We start from the raw sequence: 18,126 nt of genomic DNA on the forward strand, positions 1-18,126 counted from the left end.
AACGTGAAAGAGGACAGAAAAGCTTGATTCATTTGGGATTATCATCCTAGGCCTTGAATGGAAGTTCAACATTGCTGTCAAGATAACACAGTGAATTCTGTAGTACTTAAACTTCAAAGGTGTACCATTAAAACTGGATGATTTTAAGGCAAAAGGTCAAAATGTGTGGCTCCATTTTACATTTCAGTGTTTAATCAGGAAAGACAGGTTTCTTTTCACAGAAAACTTTTAGAGAATCGAGCCTACCATTCAGTGTGTACATGTTTTCATATATTTAATAAATTTAAGTCAAAATCCAGTTAAAAACAGAAAAGATGTCTGGTCTCTGCTTGCACAATACTCTTCATTTAGTGTATTGCACTAGAAAACGCTTGCTCTCAAACTTTGTTAGTAAGACTTATGGTTCTGATACTGAAATAAAGTCCTCTGAAAATGGAGTTTATTGTCCAATTCGTATTATGGATTTTACATTTAGATGTTACATATTTTAGAACAGAGAAGAGCATACGTGGCACATTTTGACTAAAAAATGTCCACGTCTTCTGTATCATTTCATTATAGAGTCACTGAAATTACTACTGTAGCATTTCAATACATGTTTATTCACTTCACTACAAAATACCTATCTATCTCCTACCTTGCAAATACAGCTCTCTAAGGGCCCTCGTTGAATGGAAATGTTTTAGTTGAGCTACATTTTTTCAGAAATCAGACCAAAGCCCTCTGGTTATCCATTCATACATTAAACAAGAAAAGGTGATTTAAAGAGCTCTACACATTTTTCAGTCTGAAAACGTATGGAAATGACCAAAAAAAGAATTAAGAACTGGTCACATGAACTGTACTTATTGGGGAAGCAAACAGGCAAATCTTTACCACAGCTAGAAGAAACTGCTTGAACAGGAATCTTTCCCCGGTTAGATCTGTGACAGTGTATGCCTAGTTATTTATGATCTTAAAGAACTCGTTCAGAGACCCAAATACACTCATGCTTATTTTTAAAAAAATAAACACAAAGTTCAAGCCAACATCTCACCCAGTCCCTTTGCTGTCACCCATAAAGGATTAGAATAGTATCATTTTCATATCCATGACATCTGCAGTCCATTTTTCACTCCACATTACTCATTCTGTTTAAAGTATGACAGTCACTGCCTGAAACGTCAAAGCCAAGCAGGCCTTTCGAAAAAAGATGAACTTGGGAGCACAATGAATTTTTATTTCTATGGGCAACTAGATTTGAAAACTTTGCTGTGAAATCTATTTTAGAATTCAGTAATGCTGAGGCAACTCTTATCCACCAAACTTTCAGATGGGTGGTGTAAAGGAAGAGGACTGAGCCATCATATATAAGACTGTAAAAGTTGCACAGGAAAAAAAGCTGGATCACTTCTTTTTAGTAAACATATTTACAATAGAAGTTCACTCAACATCTGTCAGTGGTGGCTCCAAATATGCTGCATTACAATTTTGTCAACTATACAAAGGGGTAAAACTGTAAAATAACAAAATAATTCACTATGTGGCAATACAAGGTACACTCTTCAAAAACTGCTGGGAAAAAGAGGAATCACAGGCTTGAATCTACTAAGAAAAAGGAGGGTCTGCAGTAAAATTTGCCCTTTATTACTTGCTGACAAATTCTTCTCTTACTAGACTGAATCTGCTCTGCTGATATCTTCTTTTAAAAAAATTACACACGTGAAACTATCAAGTTTTTTCATGTTAACAAAGTGCTCTTCCATCAAAATCTCCAGTAGTTCTTAAAGGTGACTATCTTCTCCAGCTCTACCATCACCACAAACCACAAGCCTGTCCATACAGAAGGTTCACACCTTGCACAGACCAAGAACTCTTGACTGAGCTGACAATTCAGATGCTCAAGGTTATGCCCTTTTGGCTCAGCTTGTACACAAATACCTCTGTGACTCCCCTATTCACAGCTTGAATCTCGATTCAGTTACGTTTCTAATTACGTGAACTGGTCATGCCCTAACAAGAACCATTTTGGAATCTACTGATCAGTTCTGTATACTGATGCAAGATAAACTCTTTTCCCATAGCCATTCTCACTCACAAAAATGGTGAAGGGATATGGTAGGAAAGGCAGTGTGGAAACAGCTATACTGTTCGCACATCGCCTGGCATGCCTCTCATAATGGGTGCCATTGTAGTTTGCCTGGAGACTAAAATATTCATGAGGATGCTGAATGTAAAGTATGTCTCATTGCATATACCCTGCTAATTCTTTCTACTTGGCTCTGCAAGCAACTCGGGTGTAGAAGCCTTTTCTGAACAGAACTGTAAACCCCTACTTTATGGTTCTGCATTTCTCGTCACCAATTCACTATATATCTGCTAGCTGACAATAACTTGTTAACTGCCAGCCTACGAAATTCAACTTGGTCAGTGAAAGAAGCCAAGTTTTTTTTTCATTCTGCTTTAAAAGGGCTCTAGGCCAAAATGCTTTCCCTTATATGTGTGACATGTAAGAGATGGCAACCTCGTGGTTTCCAAAGTATGCTACACTACTCACTCTCTGTATGCTCAAGGATTTACCAAAGCCAGAGCAAGGTAAAAATCTGAAAAATGGATCAGGGCTGCAGATGCCTATCAACATTCAGTGGCAGAAAATACAGGGGCTAAGGACATCAGAGTGCTTTGTAGTTAAACCATATTGGGTAAATGTTTGCCCAACATTTGGAGAATATGTACAAGACTCCGAACCTAGCAAAAAGATCTCACATTCAGTGCTCTGAACTGTCAGCTGGGCATATAAACACTGGACGGTTTTCAAGTTGTGCTAAGTATCAAAGCATCAAAGCCAGAAAAAGCCCAGTTTCCTCACTTTAACAGCAATTTACAAGACCAGGGAAATACGGACACTGAGGCAGTCTGTGCACCTGTAGAAGTTGAGTACCTAGCAGAATCAAATTGTCAGTCCCATGATAAATCTGTTATTTCTGGATCTACAAACTGAAATAGAAAACAGCTACTATCTTCCATAGCCACCTCACAGTCATAATTTAAGAGACTTGCTGGCTTGCCTGACAAATGTAACAAAAGCTGTCAGTTTGGAGAAAAAGAAACATTATTTCACAACCTTTCTCGCTGCATTTCTCAACTGATTAAAAATCAAAATTCAACGAAGCACTAAAAATGTACTGTCAGCAAGTCATCATCAGCAATGTGATAATCATAGATGGGGAAAAAAAACCCGTAAATAGGTTAACCCTAAAAGGCTACTCAGATTCTAGCTTCCCAAAGCTAACCCTGCAATCTCTACAAGGGTGCTCTAAGCAGACCAGAACAGAAGATTGGCGATGCTGAAATGTCACTTGCTGCTCTTCCAGGAGTCAAGAAAGCCAATGCTGCCACATATGTCACCTTTACCCTCCCAGCCAAAGGGCTAGCACACACCTGCCCTTACGCTGACACTAGCTCAGCCAACCCAGGCTGCTCTAACTCATTCATCAGCGCTCTCTCATCCAGCTGGGGTAATTCTTTATCTACAGTCTCTCATACTGAGGCACATCTCTGACACAGGTAAGATGCTAGCAGGTAAAACTGATAGTTCGTAAAGATACAAAATGTTTTACCTGCTGTATAACAAGGCAAAATGCCTTTGTTCAACAGGAACAAAATTTAAAGTTACTTAAGTTTTCAAGTTGGCCGGTCACATCAGAAATTTCTAGATGTAGATGCTCTGACAAAATTTTAAAACAAGATTTTTCTTTGAATTAGAAACTCAACCCTCTTCTGTGGCTCATGGTGAATTTGTGACCCCAGAGCCACAAAATTTATTTCCAGTCTGTAAATGGGCACCAACCAACAGTGTAACACCCTGAACCCAGAAAAGAACAATAGCAAAACCAAGCAAAAAATAAAAATAAAACCCCCCCTCGACGTCCTGTTTGCCACTTGCTTTCAGTACTGCCTTTGAGTCTTCCTCCTTTCTGCTTCCCTTCTTAACTGCCTCTCTGTTGCCAACTCTTGCAATTCTGGTGAGTTTTCCAACCCATGCCATGCCAGATATCTCACATTGTTCACAAGCTTCACCTAGGCTTCATACACAATCTCCTATTTCATACTGTCTTTGTATTTTGCACAACTTCATTTAGATTTTTTGGCCATCACTGTTTTTTATGATTGTCTGAGGACAGCAGGTCTTGGGACAAGGGACAACTTTTTGCTTTCTATAAAACACCGTGAAAATCTGTAGACTACATATCAGAGAATAAATATTAACAATACATGCTGGCAAATAAAATTGAATTATCTGAGGTGCATTTCCTTCCAGACTGGCTCTAGTTTTTCTAATTCTGGTTCCATTGCTTCTTTGTTTTGATACCTGCCCTTTTATTTGGATGCTCTGTCCTATAGTGCTACCCCTCTGATTCCATACGGTCACAGCTATTCTCCTATCACAGAAGAATCCCATTATCTCTAGGAGGGAACAGAAATGTCTAGTGCAATTGCTCTCATGTTAAACACATGGTAGTCAGCGATGCTGCTGCTAGAGTCTTCATTTCAGTGGTGACAGGATTTCAAGTGGATGAAATTAAATGATAAGTCTGAACTCAGTTAAGGAATGGCTGAAATGCACTGAGAGTAGTTAATTCCAAACCCAATTTCCTCTTTAAGCTGAAATTTGTCTGCAACTAAATTCCAGGCAGACAACCTGACACAGTAGGAGAAGCAAGGAGAGTCTTGAAAAAAATCTGTCTGATATGTCGTAGTATAGGTGTGAGATAGAATAAATGTGAGAAAAGGGAGATCTGGCAGTGACCAGAAGGAAGTTTTGATGGGGGAGGAGCAGATAGGTGCCTCGTATCTGTAAAAGGAGTTATAAAATCTTACTGCCTGATAGAAAAAAGTGTAAATGAAATCAAATTTTTAATTAGCCAACACAGAAAGAGCTTAAGTTACACAAACATTAGCTACTTCTCTGCAGCCACAAAATTTACAAACATCTGATACATTTTTTTAATGGCTCTAACAGGATCATAGATGCTTATCCAGTCATGGCTATGCTCTATATCTCGGAGCTGCACTGATCCAGCTCAAAATCCTGGGTCTCAATGCTCTTAAATGGGCCTGACACACTGTCTTATCTTTACAGTACTGTAGTTTATGATCAAGTAATGTGAGTACTGTCATCAGGGTTCACAAAAACAGGTTGTGCAGAGATAGTTTCTACACCACATTAATAATTTCCCCCCCACCCCCCTAAACTTCCAGAGAGAAAATTTGGAATAGATTTTGCCCGCTTAACTATTTTAGTGATGAAAATCTATACAGTTTCATTAAGAAAAAAGGAGAGTCAGAAATATAGGCAGTCTGAGTATTTTAGAGACAGGGACCACGATCTCTTTGCTAGGAGAGCATACTCTGGTATGTTTTATTACATATTGTTTGTGATTACTGGAACCAAAATCACATTTCAGATTTCTGTGTGTTAACAAAGGGAAATGAAACGTGAGAAGACAAACATGAAATGTGTGGTGACTTCCTGCCTACCAGGAATCTCTGCAGTTACGTAGAAAAAGGAAATTACAATTAAAAAAATAACTGAGAAATATATTTTTTAAAGTTATTACATGTCAAAAGCTACAACAATAATTCTTGCTCAAAAATTTTAGCTCAGCTACCCCATCATATAAAAATGGGTCTTCATCCTGCCTGAGGCGCTTTTCATGCACTGCTACTGGATATACACCTTTTCTTTGCTTCTTTCCCACTTACAATCAAGATAGCAATAGTAGACAGAAGAAGTTGTAAGAATCAAAGAAAACATGGAATAGAAGCTTCTTATTCTTAAAGACAATTAACTCATCTCATTTTTGAGACATGTTATGTATAGTTTGGCATATGGCAGCTATTGTCTATGATCCTAATGACAGTTTCCTGCACACCCAAGCTAAGTTCTTAGTTGCGTCATTAGCAAGAGCATCGCAAGACATTGCCTCCTCCCCTCACCCTGTATCCAAGAAAAATGTCTCTGAATACGCGTTACTATGCAAATTCTAATAACATCACTTGAAGAAACACAAATCTGACCAATTAAGATAAGCACTTTCACTCAATATTCTGGAGCTGAAATCCACAGAAATACTTAATCTTTGCAGTTCCCACTGGGAGTGTCTCAGCACCTTTAAATTCACGTGCTGGTGATCCAGATGCCAAATACAATTGAGAAATTTCCTATCTTTCTGAAGAATTAAGGCATAGATATATTAGAACAACCAACCAGAATGTGGTGTTCCAGATGTACATCAGGTGGCGATCAATGCCTAACTGAATACATGCAATTAAATTTTTGGCATTTCAGAGCAACGACACGCTAGAAGATCCAAAGATACTACAATGTGAATGTAAATTGGTAGTTGGAGAAAAATCTTGCAATGTACAAATGAATGAATCAGGCTTGAAGCTTGCTGTGAGTTTACTTAGGGTATTTCAACATCTAAGAACTTCCCAAAGTGAAAAAAAAAAATATCTGGCAATAGTTTAAACCAATTTCTCTCAGCAGAAAAAAACAAGTAAAAATATCTCACCAGGCGTTGCCATTGGATGAGATACTAGCACTTGGAAACATCAGAGAATTTGTTTTAAATTGACATGCTTATTTCACTAACAGTACAGTAATAGTCCACAGTACAAACTGACAGCTATTTTCTACATTACTCTCGCATGAAACACTTGTAAAACTCTAAAGGTTGTCTTCAAAACCCTCCTCAAAAGCAGTGTCTAAGCACATCAGCAAAGCACAAAACAGCACGAGAAAGAGAACACAAGCGGAACTAATGGATACAATTTGGAGAATCTTTAACAGAACAGGATAAATCTGTAGTGCCAGCTGACAGAATGTTAAGCATGAAATGTCTGCAAGATCCGACTGTGTACCTGAAATACAAGTCCCTGAACTCACAACATATACTCAATACCAATTCACAGGAGAGACTGGGACTGACAAAATTAACACTGCCACTCCCTTCAGGGCCACTGAAATTCTAGGCATATCTCAGTACATGGTTCACTTCATTTTTCCTCTGAATAACATGTATTCTTTGTTCTGCTCTTCTGAGGAAAATTAGTGATCTGTCCTGTGGTGAGAATATCTCTGATCTTCAACAGAACGATGCCAGTTTATACAAGTGGAAATGTTGACCTCTGTCAAGGAATACAATATTTTAATTCAGTGGCACAAAGAAACCATAACAATATGGAGAAATAATAACATTGGAAATAATAACAATGAAGTAATAATAACGTTGATCTCTCAAGAACTTCAATACACCAGTGTTCAGCTAGATAATACAAATAAGATCGTACATTAACTGTAAGACGCTGAGATGTACGCTATTCTTTGTGTCTTTTCCACTGCACCATAGCAAAAGCATAGACTATTCTTCCTTGATCACTGTGGGCTCAGAATTGATTATGTTCAGAAGTCAGCACCTCTTTTCTATTGCTTTTACCATTATTCCCATTGCAATACTGCTTTAGAACCTTATACTCAGACTAGGAGTCAATTGTGCTACACAAAACCAGAACTGAAGGTTAACCAGTATACAAAAGAGCTCAAGTGTTTTTGCAAACTCAACGATCTGATCTTTTTCATCATTTACAGGCACATTCCACACAGAAGGTAGTCATACTAAATTAAAATCTATTTTTAAGTTGTTCTGTTGATTGACCACGCTCATGTCTTGACAGACCACCAGCAGAGATCTAAGGGATGGAAGAGGTTTCCCTATAATAATTGTCATAGTATATATAATACACGAATATACAGAGAATTAGAGGAAGTTTTAGCCAATTCCATCTTAACAAATCTTCCATTACCAGTATCAGGACACAACAGGACACTTCCCTATGACAGTTCCAAGGAGAACAGCAACAAAAAACCCCTTCATACTGGAAATCTTGCAGTGGACAATACCTGTTGTATTCCTCTTCCAGCCTTTGAACACTACAGGAAGTGGTTGAGTCACCATCCCTGCAGGTATTTAAAACACATGTAGACTTGGCACTTGGGGACATGGTTTAGTGGTGGACTTGGCAGTGCTAGGTTAATGGTTGGACTCAATGATCTTAAGGATCTTTTCAAACCTAAATGATTCTATGATTCTACGATTACTTTAGGGAAAGAATCAGCATTATTTTTTCTCCACAACAAGCACCAACATCACAACATGTCAATTTGAAAGAACTCTGCACTGCTTAAGATCCAACCACCAAATTATGATTAAATCAGCAAAGGAGAACCTACAGTAACCTTAGGCAACATAGCAAGCTATCAGTTGACTTTCAGACCCTACCTGTTACAAGGAACACAAAAATACTCCGTAACCTCCTTTATATTCAAGCTCAAAGTTATCATCACATCACTAATTCCAAGAAACAAAACCCACAAGTTGCCTGATTTAGTAATTGAAGAGTATATTTATAGCATCCTCTATATCTGCAAATGAGATATCTTTCTCAATTTATAATGCTTTCACTGAAGAGCTACCAAGACTCTTCAAAACTATCCTCAAACTATCATTCCTGCTCCCATACTCTCTCCCCAAACCCCATTACTCCAAGACACAAAAGCTTCTTGCATAAACTGGATAGTGTACGGCACTTCCCTGCTAACACTCCTTGGGTCCAGCTGACACATCACTAGACCACATCCCAGCATCATACAGTATGAACGCCTGTCTTCACTCTTCAGAAAATTCAGGATCTCAGCTGGAAGACATCATAAGACTCATGTATTTCATACTGACCCAGAGAAGTTTGTCTACAAAGCTAACACTTTCTCCTGAAAATGCACACAGGTATAGGCACTAACATGGTCACAAACCAGGCCAAATGTCTTCATAAGCAGCTTCTAAGATTTTAATTATTTGTATCCGCAAGCCTGTAAGCAATGTCTTCACTACCTGCCATGGAAAACTGGACTTCACCCTCGCTTCCATCATAAATTCAAAAACTATCACAATCTCTTCAAATTGCTTTTGAAATATTCCTGTACAACATCATTTTTCTAGACACAGACACAGGCAGTATCAAAAATATCGCAGGCAATATAGAAAATGATAGCTTGCAAACCACAGCAGAAAACCTACAGATCAAGTGCCTTGCTTCCAGGCAAACTGAAAACACAAAGAAACACCCACTCCAACATCAGCATATTTCTGTTGATCTTATGGAACATGAGAATTTCTCTCTCTCCACCCTAATCTAAACCATCCACAGCCACAGGCTAAAAGTGACCTGTCTCTCTCTCTCTCTCTCCCCCCCAGCCCCCCCCGCCTTGTAAAATAAGGTAGCTGTCAACTCTCTTCTAACATTGCAGAGGGATATCAACTACCTCTTCTCTCAGTGTCTTAAAGTGGAATGTATCTAATTAAACTCAGAAAACTGTTTTCAGCTCATTTTACCGTTGGCATTTTCAGTTTCCATCACAGACTTTAAGTTCAGCTCGTGTGGTTAAAAGCCTGAACAGTTTTTACAACTACAGCCTAGTCTAATAAACCATAAACTCTGTTTCAGCTATGTCCCATTGTCATCATGCCTATAACAACATTATAATTTGATGCAAACACACCCTATACAGCCTTTCTCACAGATGTCTTTCTTACAGTTGTATGATGTACAGTGAGCAAACAGCCTACACTTGAATTAAGAGTAGTTTTTACAGAGTGAAGAGGAACTTCCCTGCTCAGGAGATTCCAAGCAGCTTTTTCTTTCTTCCTGCTGGCAAAAATAATTTTGTGAACACAGTTAACACAAATCCCATTGAAAGCTGCAATTAATTTTGGAAGATACTGAATGCACTGTGTTACAGCCAATACCACTTTCTCACTGAGTTCATAATTATTTCACATGGGCACAATGACAATTATAACTAACACTCACACAATATGGCTTTCTCTTTTTCACATAATTTAGAAAATTATCATTCCCTGAAGACCTTAATATCTTTAACGCTTTCATATCAAGAAAATTATTTTCTTCGATGAAATTTTCAGAATAATCAAGAGAAATCAAATCCCAACTTCTTTCATAACCACACTCCCTGCTTCCCATGCCTGCGTCTGTTCCACAACACAAATTATTTTCCACTGAAATTCTCCTGCTTACGTGGACATCTATTAATAGAATTCTATGAGAAAGATTTCAGTGTACTCTGTGGCTTTACCTAGGAACCCTGCAACACCAGCTTCTACAGCATCCTGAAAAACCTCATGTCTCTCCTCCATTCCCCTCTGCCTCTACAATTACCTCTTGGGCTGCAAACAGTTTGCCTGTCCAAGTATACCTGGCGAGGTCCTAAGGCAGCCAGCATGCTGGGCAAGTGGGATCCCACTTCCAAGTTAAGAGGGAAGCTGTTGCTAGTATGTGGAGTTTGGTCCTGAAGATAGCGCTGAAGCAGTCCTTGGCATGGGGTATCAGGTACCCGAATGGTACTGAGAGATCTGATGTTAAATTATTGAAAAATCTATTATTACATAGGCCCCTTTTTCTCGAGATGTGGGAATTACAGTTGTGTGACCAAGCACTAGACAAAACAGAAATGTCATCAGCAGCTCAGCTCTTCCAACATGGGCAAAAGACAGCATGGACTCCACTCGCCAAGCTGCAAAAATTTAGACTAGTCAAGCAGCAGGTCCCTGGCAGCAACTGCTGGCAGCAGCTCAGCTCTGAAAGGGTAGTTAGCATTTACTCTATCACTCCATAAATCCAGATGTCAATAAGCACTAAAGCTGCTTCCAGTAGCTGGGTAGCCTCACTCCAGCCAGACAATAGGTAGTGTCCTTTACCTACAATTATCTGGAAGGAAAATCCAGAAATTCCCCTTGGCAGAGGGAACAATCAGAAATCACCCATTCATCTCCTACACTCTGCTAATTCTGGCACTAAGAAACAGAACTGCATCCCAGATCTGTTCCACTTTTCGAACAACAAGCCATTAAGTATGAACAGAGCCACGGGATCTGAAAGAAACTAGGACCTAGGTTTTTCCCACTATTTTTGTAGAGGAAATTCTCGTGGCTATTCTTTGCAAAAGAACAAGACTAGCAGAGCAAAATACCTCCTTCACCAGAACCACCAGCGCTCCACAAATAGGCAGGTTTTCAGTGTTATCCTAGATGCAACCCTACATCCATCAAAATACTTAGTAGTTCCTAAATAGTTTAAGTTCCTAAACTATTTAAGTTTACTGTGTAAAGTTATTATTGTTACTATATAATTATCACACAAGTAGAAACTTAAACAACAGAAGATATTTTTATCATGTATTGTCCTCCTTCAGTTAAACTACATACATTTATCTCACGATTTTTTTCATTGATTTATCACTTCACCATTGATTCTTCATGCTTTGCTCATAGTTTGTTAATTTATTTCTGCTAAATTATGCCTCATGACAGGTAGATTACAACATAACACATACTAAGCACAAATGCTCATTATCTTCTCCATCTATTATGGAATACTTCTAGATCTGTATCATCAAACCATAAAAGGCCTTTTGTGGTCTCTTCATGCTACTCAGCCACTTCAGGGGATTTGTGTTAACTTTCACTTGAACTTACTTGTTCTCTGATTTCATTTTCTTTCCTAAGGCATTCTTAGTTTTTGCCTGTCAACTCTTAGTATGAAAGACAAATTCACAGGAAACTGTTATTGATTTTATTCAGCTTAACTTCTATGGTTTTTTGCTGCTCATAATTGATCATTACAGCAATTCAGTTGCAGAGAGGTTCAGCAAAATCTGATTTTCCTCTAAAACGAATAGAGAATAGTAAGTAGGAAGAAAAAACATCAGTTGCTACATACGGAAGTGGAAAAATAGTGCAAAATTAATATGAATCGTACTCAACACAAAGTATGTTTCTTTCCCAAAGCTGACATTAAACCAACCTTTAGTCCTTTCGTGTTTAAGATATGAAATATAGTATTTGATCATTTAGATCGATCTTTGGACTTGTGTGGCCTCAAAGTACATTAAACACTGGAAGTGACAGTCTGAGACCTAAGGATGCGTTGCTAATTGTTGTTACGCTGTCAATTAATAGTGGCAATGCCAATGATCCATGGAAGCCCACTCACCCCTAGTCTAAAGAAGCCTGTTGCTTTACCACTGCCTCCAAATGTAAGGTAACACACACTGCATCAAAGTCAGAAAAGTACAGTGATAAAGACAACAGATGGAATTAGAATTCATCTCTGATCAAGTTACAATTAAAGATCATGTTAGTTACCCTTATACAGGGGTCCTCAAACTACGGCCCACGGGCCAGATACGGCCCCCCAGGGTCCTCAATCTGGCCCCGGTATTTACAGACCCCCCCGCCGGGGGTTGGGGGGGAAACCAAGCAGCCGCAGATGACTGTCTGCCACTTCATCCGCGCGCCGGCCCCCTGGTTAAAAAGTTTGAGGACCCTTGCCCTAATACCTTGTGATTAAACAGGTAACAAATGCCTGCACAAAGACATTTAAATATAAGTCACTGAAATTTAAAAGCCATCTCTAAAAATCCAGAGGCAAAAGCCAACCAGGATATCACAGCTTTTGAACATAATAATTTTGAATTCCATAAGCCTTTTATATTATTTAGGAGTGCTATTGAATTTGTGTCTTTTGTTCGCATTATTCACATCACTGCAATGTCTCTTTTAAGAAACAAAGGAAACATTAACAGTTATCTTTATTTGAAAGGCTTCCAATCTGAATAATTGAGAATGCTATGGGATGTGACAAGTTTCTATATTGCTCTCAGTGACTTTTACTGCACAAAGACTAAAATTACAGGGTTTACTTGGGATATTATTTGCACTGCCTCTGGAAATAGTGCCACAGTTGTCAATTATGATAAAATCTTTCTCCTGCTTTCTTGCTAGTTACATTTTGCTATATGGAGACACAAACCTAGTGCTATCATTCTCACCAGCAGCAGAATTTATTAGCTAACCACTAGGCTCCTTCTGCCTCAGGATGTCTGTTGCCTGACTTATTGTTGCAATTTTAGACAATGTCTGTGGCTAGCAAACTGTGAAGAAATGCAAAAGGCAAACCCTATTTAAAAGCATAAGAGAAACTGCTGATACTTACCAAACTATTCCCTGAGCCCCAGAGCCAATAGGTTTCAAGTTCTGGTAGCGTTTGAGAACTGTGAAGGTCGAGTCACCTACTTCCACGCTGTAGAACTGGTTGTCAACTTTGCTTTTGCTCATGTTGTAATGTTTGGCAATATATGACACATCCACTTGTTTCCCAAATCCCTGTTGTACAGAAGAAGGGAAGGGGGAAGGGAGTAGAAAAAACACAGAAACCAAGGCTGGTAAAACATCAGAATACTGATAAAACACAGTCAGCCTAATTTTCCAATATAAATTCTTGTCATTTTAGGCTCATTGTCATAGATCTACATGAATCTTCAAATGCTCTCGAAGACTTTATCAAACTTTCTTTCACCCAGGAGTAACCATAAAAAGCCACTGATTAAAAAAAGCTAGTGAATTCTCTAGCTGAGGTTTGTGACAGTTACTCTCAGCTACTGGTCTCAGCTTGCTGTTACTGCTGCTTTATGACTATTGGCTTATGTGTTCACACCAATTCTGCCTTCATTTGTATCGCAATAAATCTTTTAAAACAAGAAGATTTACATCCATGTAGAAGTGGGACAAAAGACAGGAATTAGGTTCTTCATTATTGGTCAGAGCAAATAAGTCTATCCACATGAGCACTAACTCTTTCCCTGAGCATGTGACAAAAGGCCTTGAGAACCTTTCAGCAGGAGTTGCAAAAGAAACAGAGCAGTTTACGAGACAAACTCTGACCTGACATGGGCTCAGTATCATGGACAGTATTCAGCAGCTCAGGAGATCTTCCCAAGTTCTGTGTTCCTACGTACAGAAGAGTTCCCTCGTGACCTGACAAATGCGTTAGTCCTAAGCAAAGGCTAATTTTTGTGACACAAAGACAAGTCAGTGTAAATTTTCTATGCTTGCAGGGAAACTAGCACTGCAGAGCTGTAACCTAACCCAAATTTGCAGAATTACTATGCAGAAAGTGACATTATAACCATTTTATGACTATGAGTGAGCTCAATTCCCTGAAAACTATGGAGCAAAGCATATAGTAATTTCGGATATAAATCAGAATTTAATGTCTGCAATTTAGATTCTATACTACATGATGCTGAGCACAGGATGCAAAAGTTCAACACATTACAACAGATCTGTCCTCAAGTAGTTGACAATTCACTAATAGAAGTCAAGATTTTTCCAAATACCTTCTATAAGGAGAAGTAAAAACTGAATGTGCCAATCTCTGCTGGTCATTAAAAATAGATAACTAACCTTGCTGAGAACTTGGATTCTCAGGTTTGCCTTAGTATGATTAATACTCTTTTTCTGTTTGTTACCTCACTGGACGGACCATTGTTGCTAGACAGTATTGGTTAATCCTAATGACCTCATTTAGAGACTTTGAAACATTTTAATAAACGTAGCTGTTCATTCAAACAGAAAATCTCATTTTAGAAGATCAATTAGAAACTTGTTAATCAGATAAATCTTCCCCTCCCCAAATGCAGAAAGTAAGAGATTTATCAACACTGACACAGTGATAAATTCAAGCTTACAGAGAGTGAAACGACTCCAAAAGAAGTTTGAATTTTTCTCATTTGTGGACAGTCTGCATCTGATTCGCACTGTGCAGCCTCAGCCTTAAAACTCCTTCCATTACATGAAGAGATACATAAATTTGGTTCGCTCAGCTATTCATACCAGACTTGGAATTGAGAGGCTTTATTCTAATAATATGCTCCTGATGGTCAGGAAATAATCACAGCTCCCTCTGGCCAGACAAACACATTTGCAGTGTGGTTTTTTTCTGATGTCATTATCAGAACAATGCAGATGATATTCAGCATTAACACCCATTACTCTGAAACCGATGTTATGTAAAGTGTCAGCACAAAAACTGCATTCCTTAATGAGCCTGACTCCCGGCCAGCTCGTCTGGAAGTACAGATACAGTGACTTTTTAAAAGAAGCCACATGACTCTGTTAAGGCTTGAGTGAGCCAGGCCTGCCATAACTTGTTTGCATCCTCTCTCCTGAGCTACCCAACAGTTCCTCATGCAGTATGGAGCTAGGAGTGAAAAGATACTTCATCACTCTACATTTAGAACCCTATGCACATCAAAATTACTTGCTTTGAAGTTACACTGACCTTGTGAACTGCTAGCCTCAGAATACCATGCTGCCTACAGTGGAATTCCTGAGCTACTGCAGTTCCAGCAAGTGGTTATTTCAAATCCAGGAATGTCTTAAAAATCAATTAAAACAGCTCACAAGAACCACACTACTACAGTATATATATACTTAGTTATATGGGCAGTTATAAGGTAGTTATATATATATATATATACAGTATATATAACTACCTTAGTTATATGGACAATTAATGCATGCATCTCAAAGTTGATAGAACAGCCACTTCCTAAATGAGGACAAGGAAACTGCAGTTTTGTTTCACTCTAAGATTAAGCCAAAAAAGATTGTCCCATTACCAAGGAAATTCATGCTCTTAATAGAGCATGTCAATGTTAGTTTTAGTTTCAAACTCAGATTAAGAAATTCTTCTCAAAGTCTTCAAACCTACATTGCTGATCTTAAAGAAACCTAAGCATCACATTTTTGTCTTGTTCTGTTATATTCTTGGTGGTCACTCCAACCCCTTCCAGAAGCCTTGGTGCTGGTATAGCAGTTAATATCCCCATTCCCTGCTCCCTCTATCTACACCATGTAAGGTGTTTCAGATTCAGGTTTTATTGCATAATGCTTACAAGTTCTGTACTGACAGCTTAGGTTAAAGCTTTGGTTATCTGACAGCAGAAAGGAACAGAGGGCTAGAAATTTCCAGTATACGCCCTTCTGTATACACACCTAAAATAAAGACTTCCTTCAAATTTGATTGACACCGACATCTTAAGAAACTAGGAATTTGCACTTCATTAATAATTAGCTGGGGAAAAGAAGGGTATCCACACACATAGCAATCAGGTTTACTCCTCAGAATATCATAGTAAAGATGCATAGGTCTTGTAAAGAAAACTGAATTTCACTGAGTTAATGAATTTTCAGGTAAACTTCAAACGACCTTGGGCAAGCTACAATACTGGGGCCCCAAAGTAATAGTAAACGCTCAGGTGTGAAACAAAAGCAAATTTCTCCATCCTTTTTCATTCAAACAAAACACATCAGTTTCTCAGACCTCTATGTCACATGAAAGATTATTCCTCAGAGACAAAGTATGCATTGGAGTGCCATTTGTTCTTGGTTTACATAAATATTTGGACAATGGAATTTCATTACTTCAACACTGACTGGAACTTAACTTTCATTTCACACGTACTAGAATGCATGCACCATTATTTTCTCTTTCCAGTTCCTAACTGAAAACTTCTAACACATAACTAATGCCATTCTCTTTCCTCCATACTGAGAAATTTAAGAGTAAGAGAAGTAAAAGTTTTCCAGACTGAAAACATAGCTATTTTGTTGGGTTACTTAAATGCACAGCCATATCTGCAATGATGTTTGCTTAATATCCCAACAACTGGGGAGGAGGAAAGAAAATGAACTGTCAAGACAAGCTTTTGAGATGAAGGACAAAGATACTCTCACCATTATTAAATGCTTAGTCAAAATATATTTTGCTTTCAAAGAACAATTATTAAAAAATTGGTGAAATTCAATAACTTTCTGCCTCACACACAGCTACAAATTGTATCCTTCTCTTTTTTTTGTTTCACAGCATTGAGAGCAAACGAGAGGGTTAAAAGCACAACCGCAACACAGTGATGTCATTTTCTGTATTATGAGATGAACTGTTTCCTGATATCCCATTTTATTTGTCCATTTCTTCTCCATAAAATAACTATATTTATTACATTCCACTGACAGATATCTGTTTCTGAACACCATTTCCTCTAGTATTGATGAGCCTGAAATACCACAATTTCTTACAGCTCAATATCTCATACATCTTAGCTTTTACAAATACAAACCATGCTAACAGCAGTTTAAGCTAAATTACTCTCCTTTGCATTTCCAAGACAATGAGGTTGTCACAGAAGCTGCTGGTAGGCATCAGCTGAGGGGAAACTTTACCTCAATATTAGCATCCTTCCCTGTCTGCACACAGAAATACCTACAGAAACACATCAACTTTGAAGGGTGCTATGATTCAAAGCTGCTGAAAACAACTAAATGACTCCACAGGTGTGAATGCAGGTGGGGAAAAGAATTAGATGGAAGACTGAAAGGCTAGCTTCTAATTTGTAGTTGGCACAGGACCCAAAGATGAGCAGGATGCACAAGAGAGGGTGTTCAGAGCTAGAATCACAATGGCTCCCCAGGGCCCCCTTGTCACCACCCCATCTCAGACAAAGAGACAGCCATGGAGAACAGCACGTTTCAGAGGTGGATGCCCTCGAATCTCTCAGGATCCAAAAGGATAGTATCTTAAAGCTACAATTTGACCTTAAAAGACAGATGATAAGACTATACAAAGTGGAATTCTGAAGCATGGTAAAATCCTCAGAGTCTTCTTGCCAGCTCCGAAAATGTACATGCAGGCGAGCCCTGCTCACCTGTGTGCATCTGCTAAGTCAACAACACTATTAATTTAATGGCTATCCTCCCACTTGCACAGCTGTGATTTTCTCAGAAGATTCAAGTGCCAGAATTCTGAGATGAACAGACATTTACTGAACCCTTTGCTCTGGATTTAATGGTCAGGGGATTTTCTGTGTAAATTTGGATGGCCGCAGAAGCCACAATTTGAGAAATACAAAGTATCTTTGCATAGAAATGCCAAGAAAATTATTTTTCTTTATGTATTAAGTATATGCCACATTTATGGCAGAAATATTATCTATTTTTCTCACCATAAAGCTAGACTGCTCAGTAATTCTGGCTCTCCCCAAACTCAAAAGTCCACAGATAGTGATCAAATCTCCTATGAAAACCAGGTTTTTCATCTTGTGTGTGTTTGGGTGTAGTTTTACAGATTTTTCTCTTATCAGCCACATCACACCATAGTTCCCATTTC

The 18,126-nt window shown here is 38.5% G+C and overlaps 1 protein-coding gene across 8 annotated transcripts in view; it reads right to left on the reverse strand.

The window, feature by feature from the left end:
• Positions 1-18,126, reverse strand: part of MAPK10 (mitogen-activated protein kinase 10) — a 168,944-nt gene that overhangs the window by 64,587 nt on the left and 86,231 nt on the right. For all 8 annotated transcript variants that reach the window (XM_005444498.3, XM_027813058.2, XM_005444499.3 and 5 more), the window contains one exon: positions 13,114-13,283. In XM_005444498.3, coding sequence (XP_005444555.1) covers positions 13,114-13,283 — 170 coding nt within the window. The remainder of the gene's footprint in view (positions 1-13,113; positions 13,284-18,126) is intronic.

The sequence above is a fragment of the Falco cherrug genome, chromosome 1 (assembly GCF_023634085.1).
Source record: "Falco cherrug isolate bFalChe1 chromosome 1, bFalChe1.pri, whole genome shotgun sequence".
NCBI lineage: Eukaryota > Metazoa > Chordata > Aves > Falconiformes > Falconidae > Falco > Falco cherrug.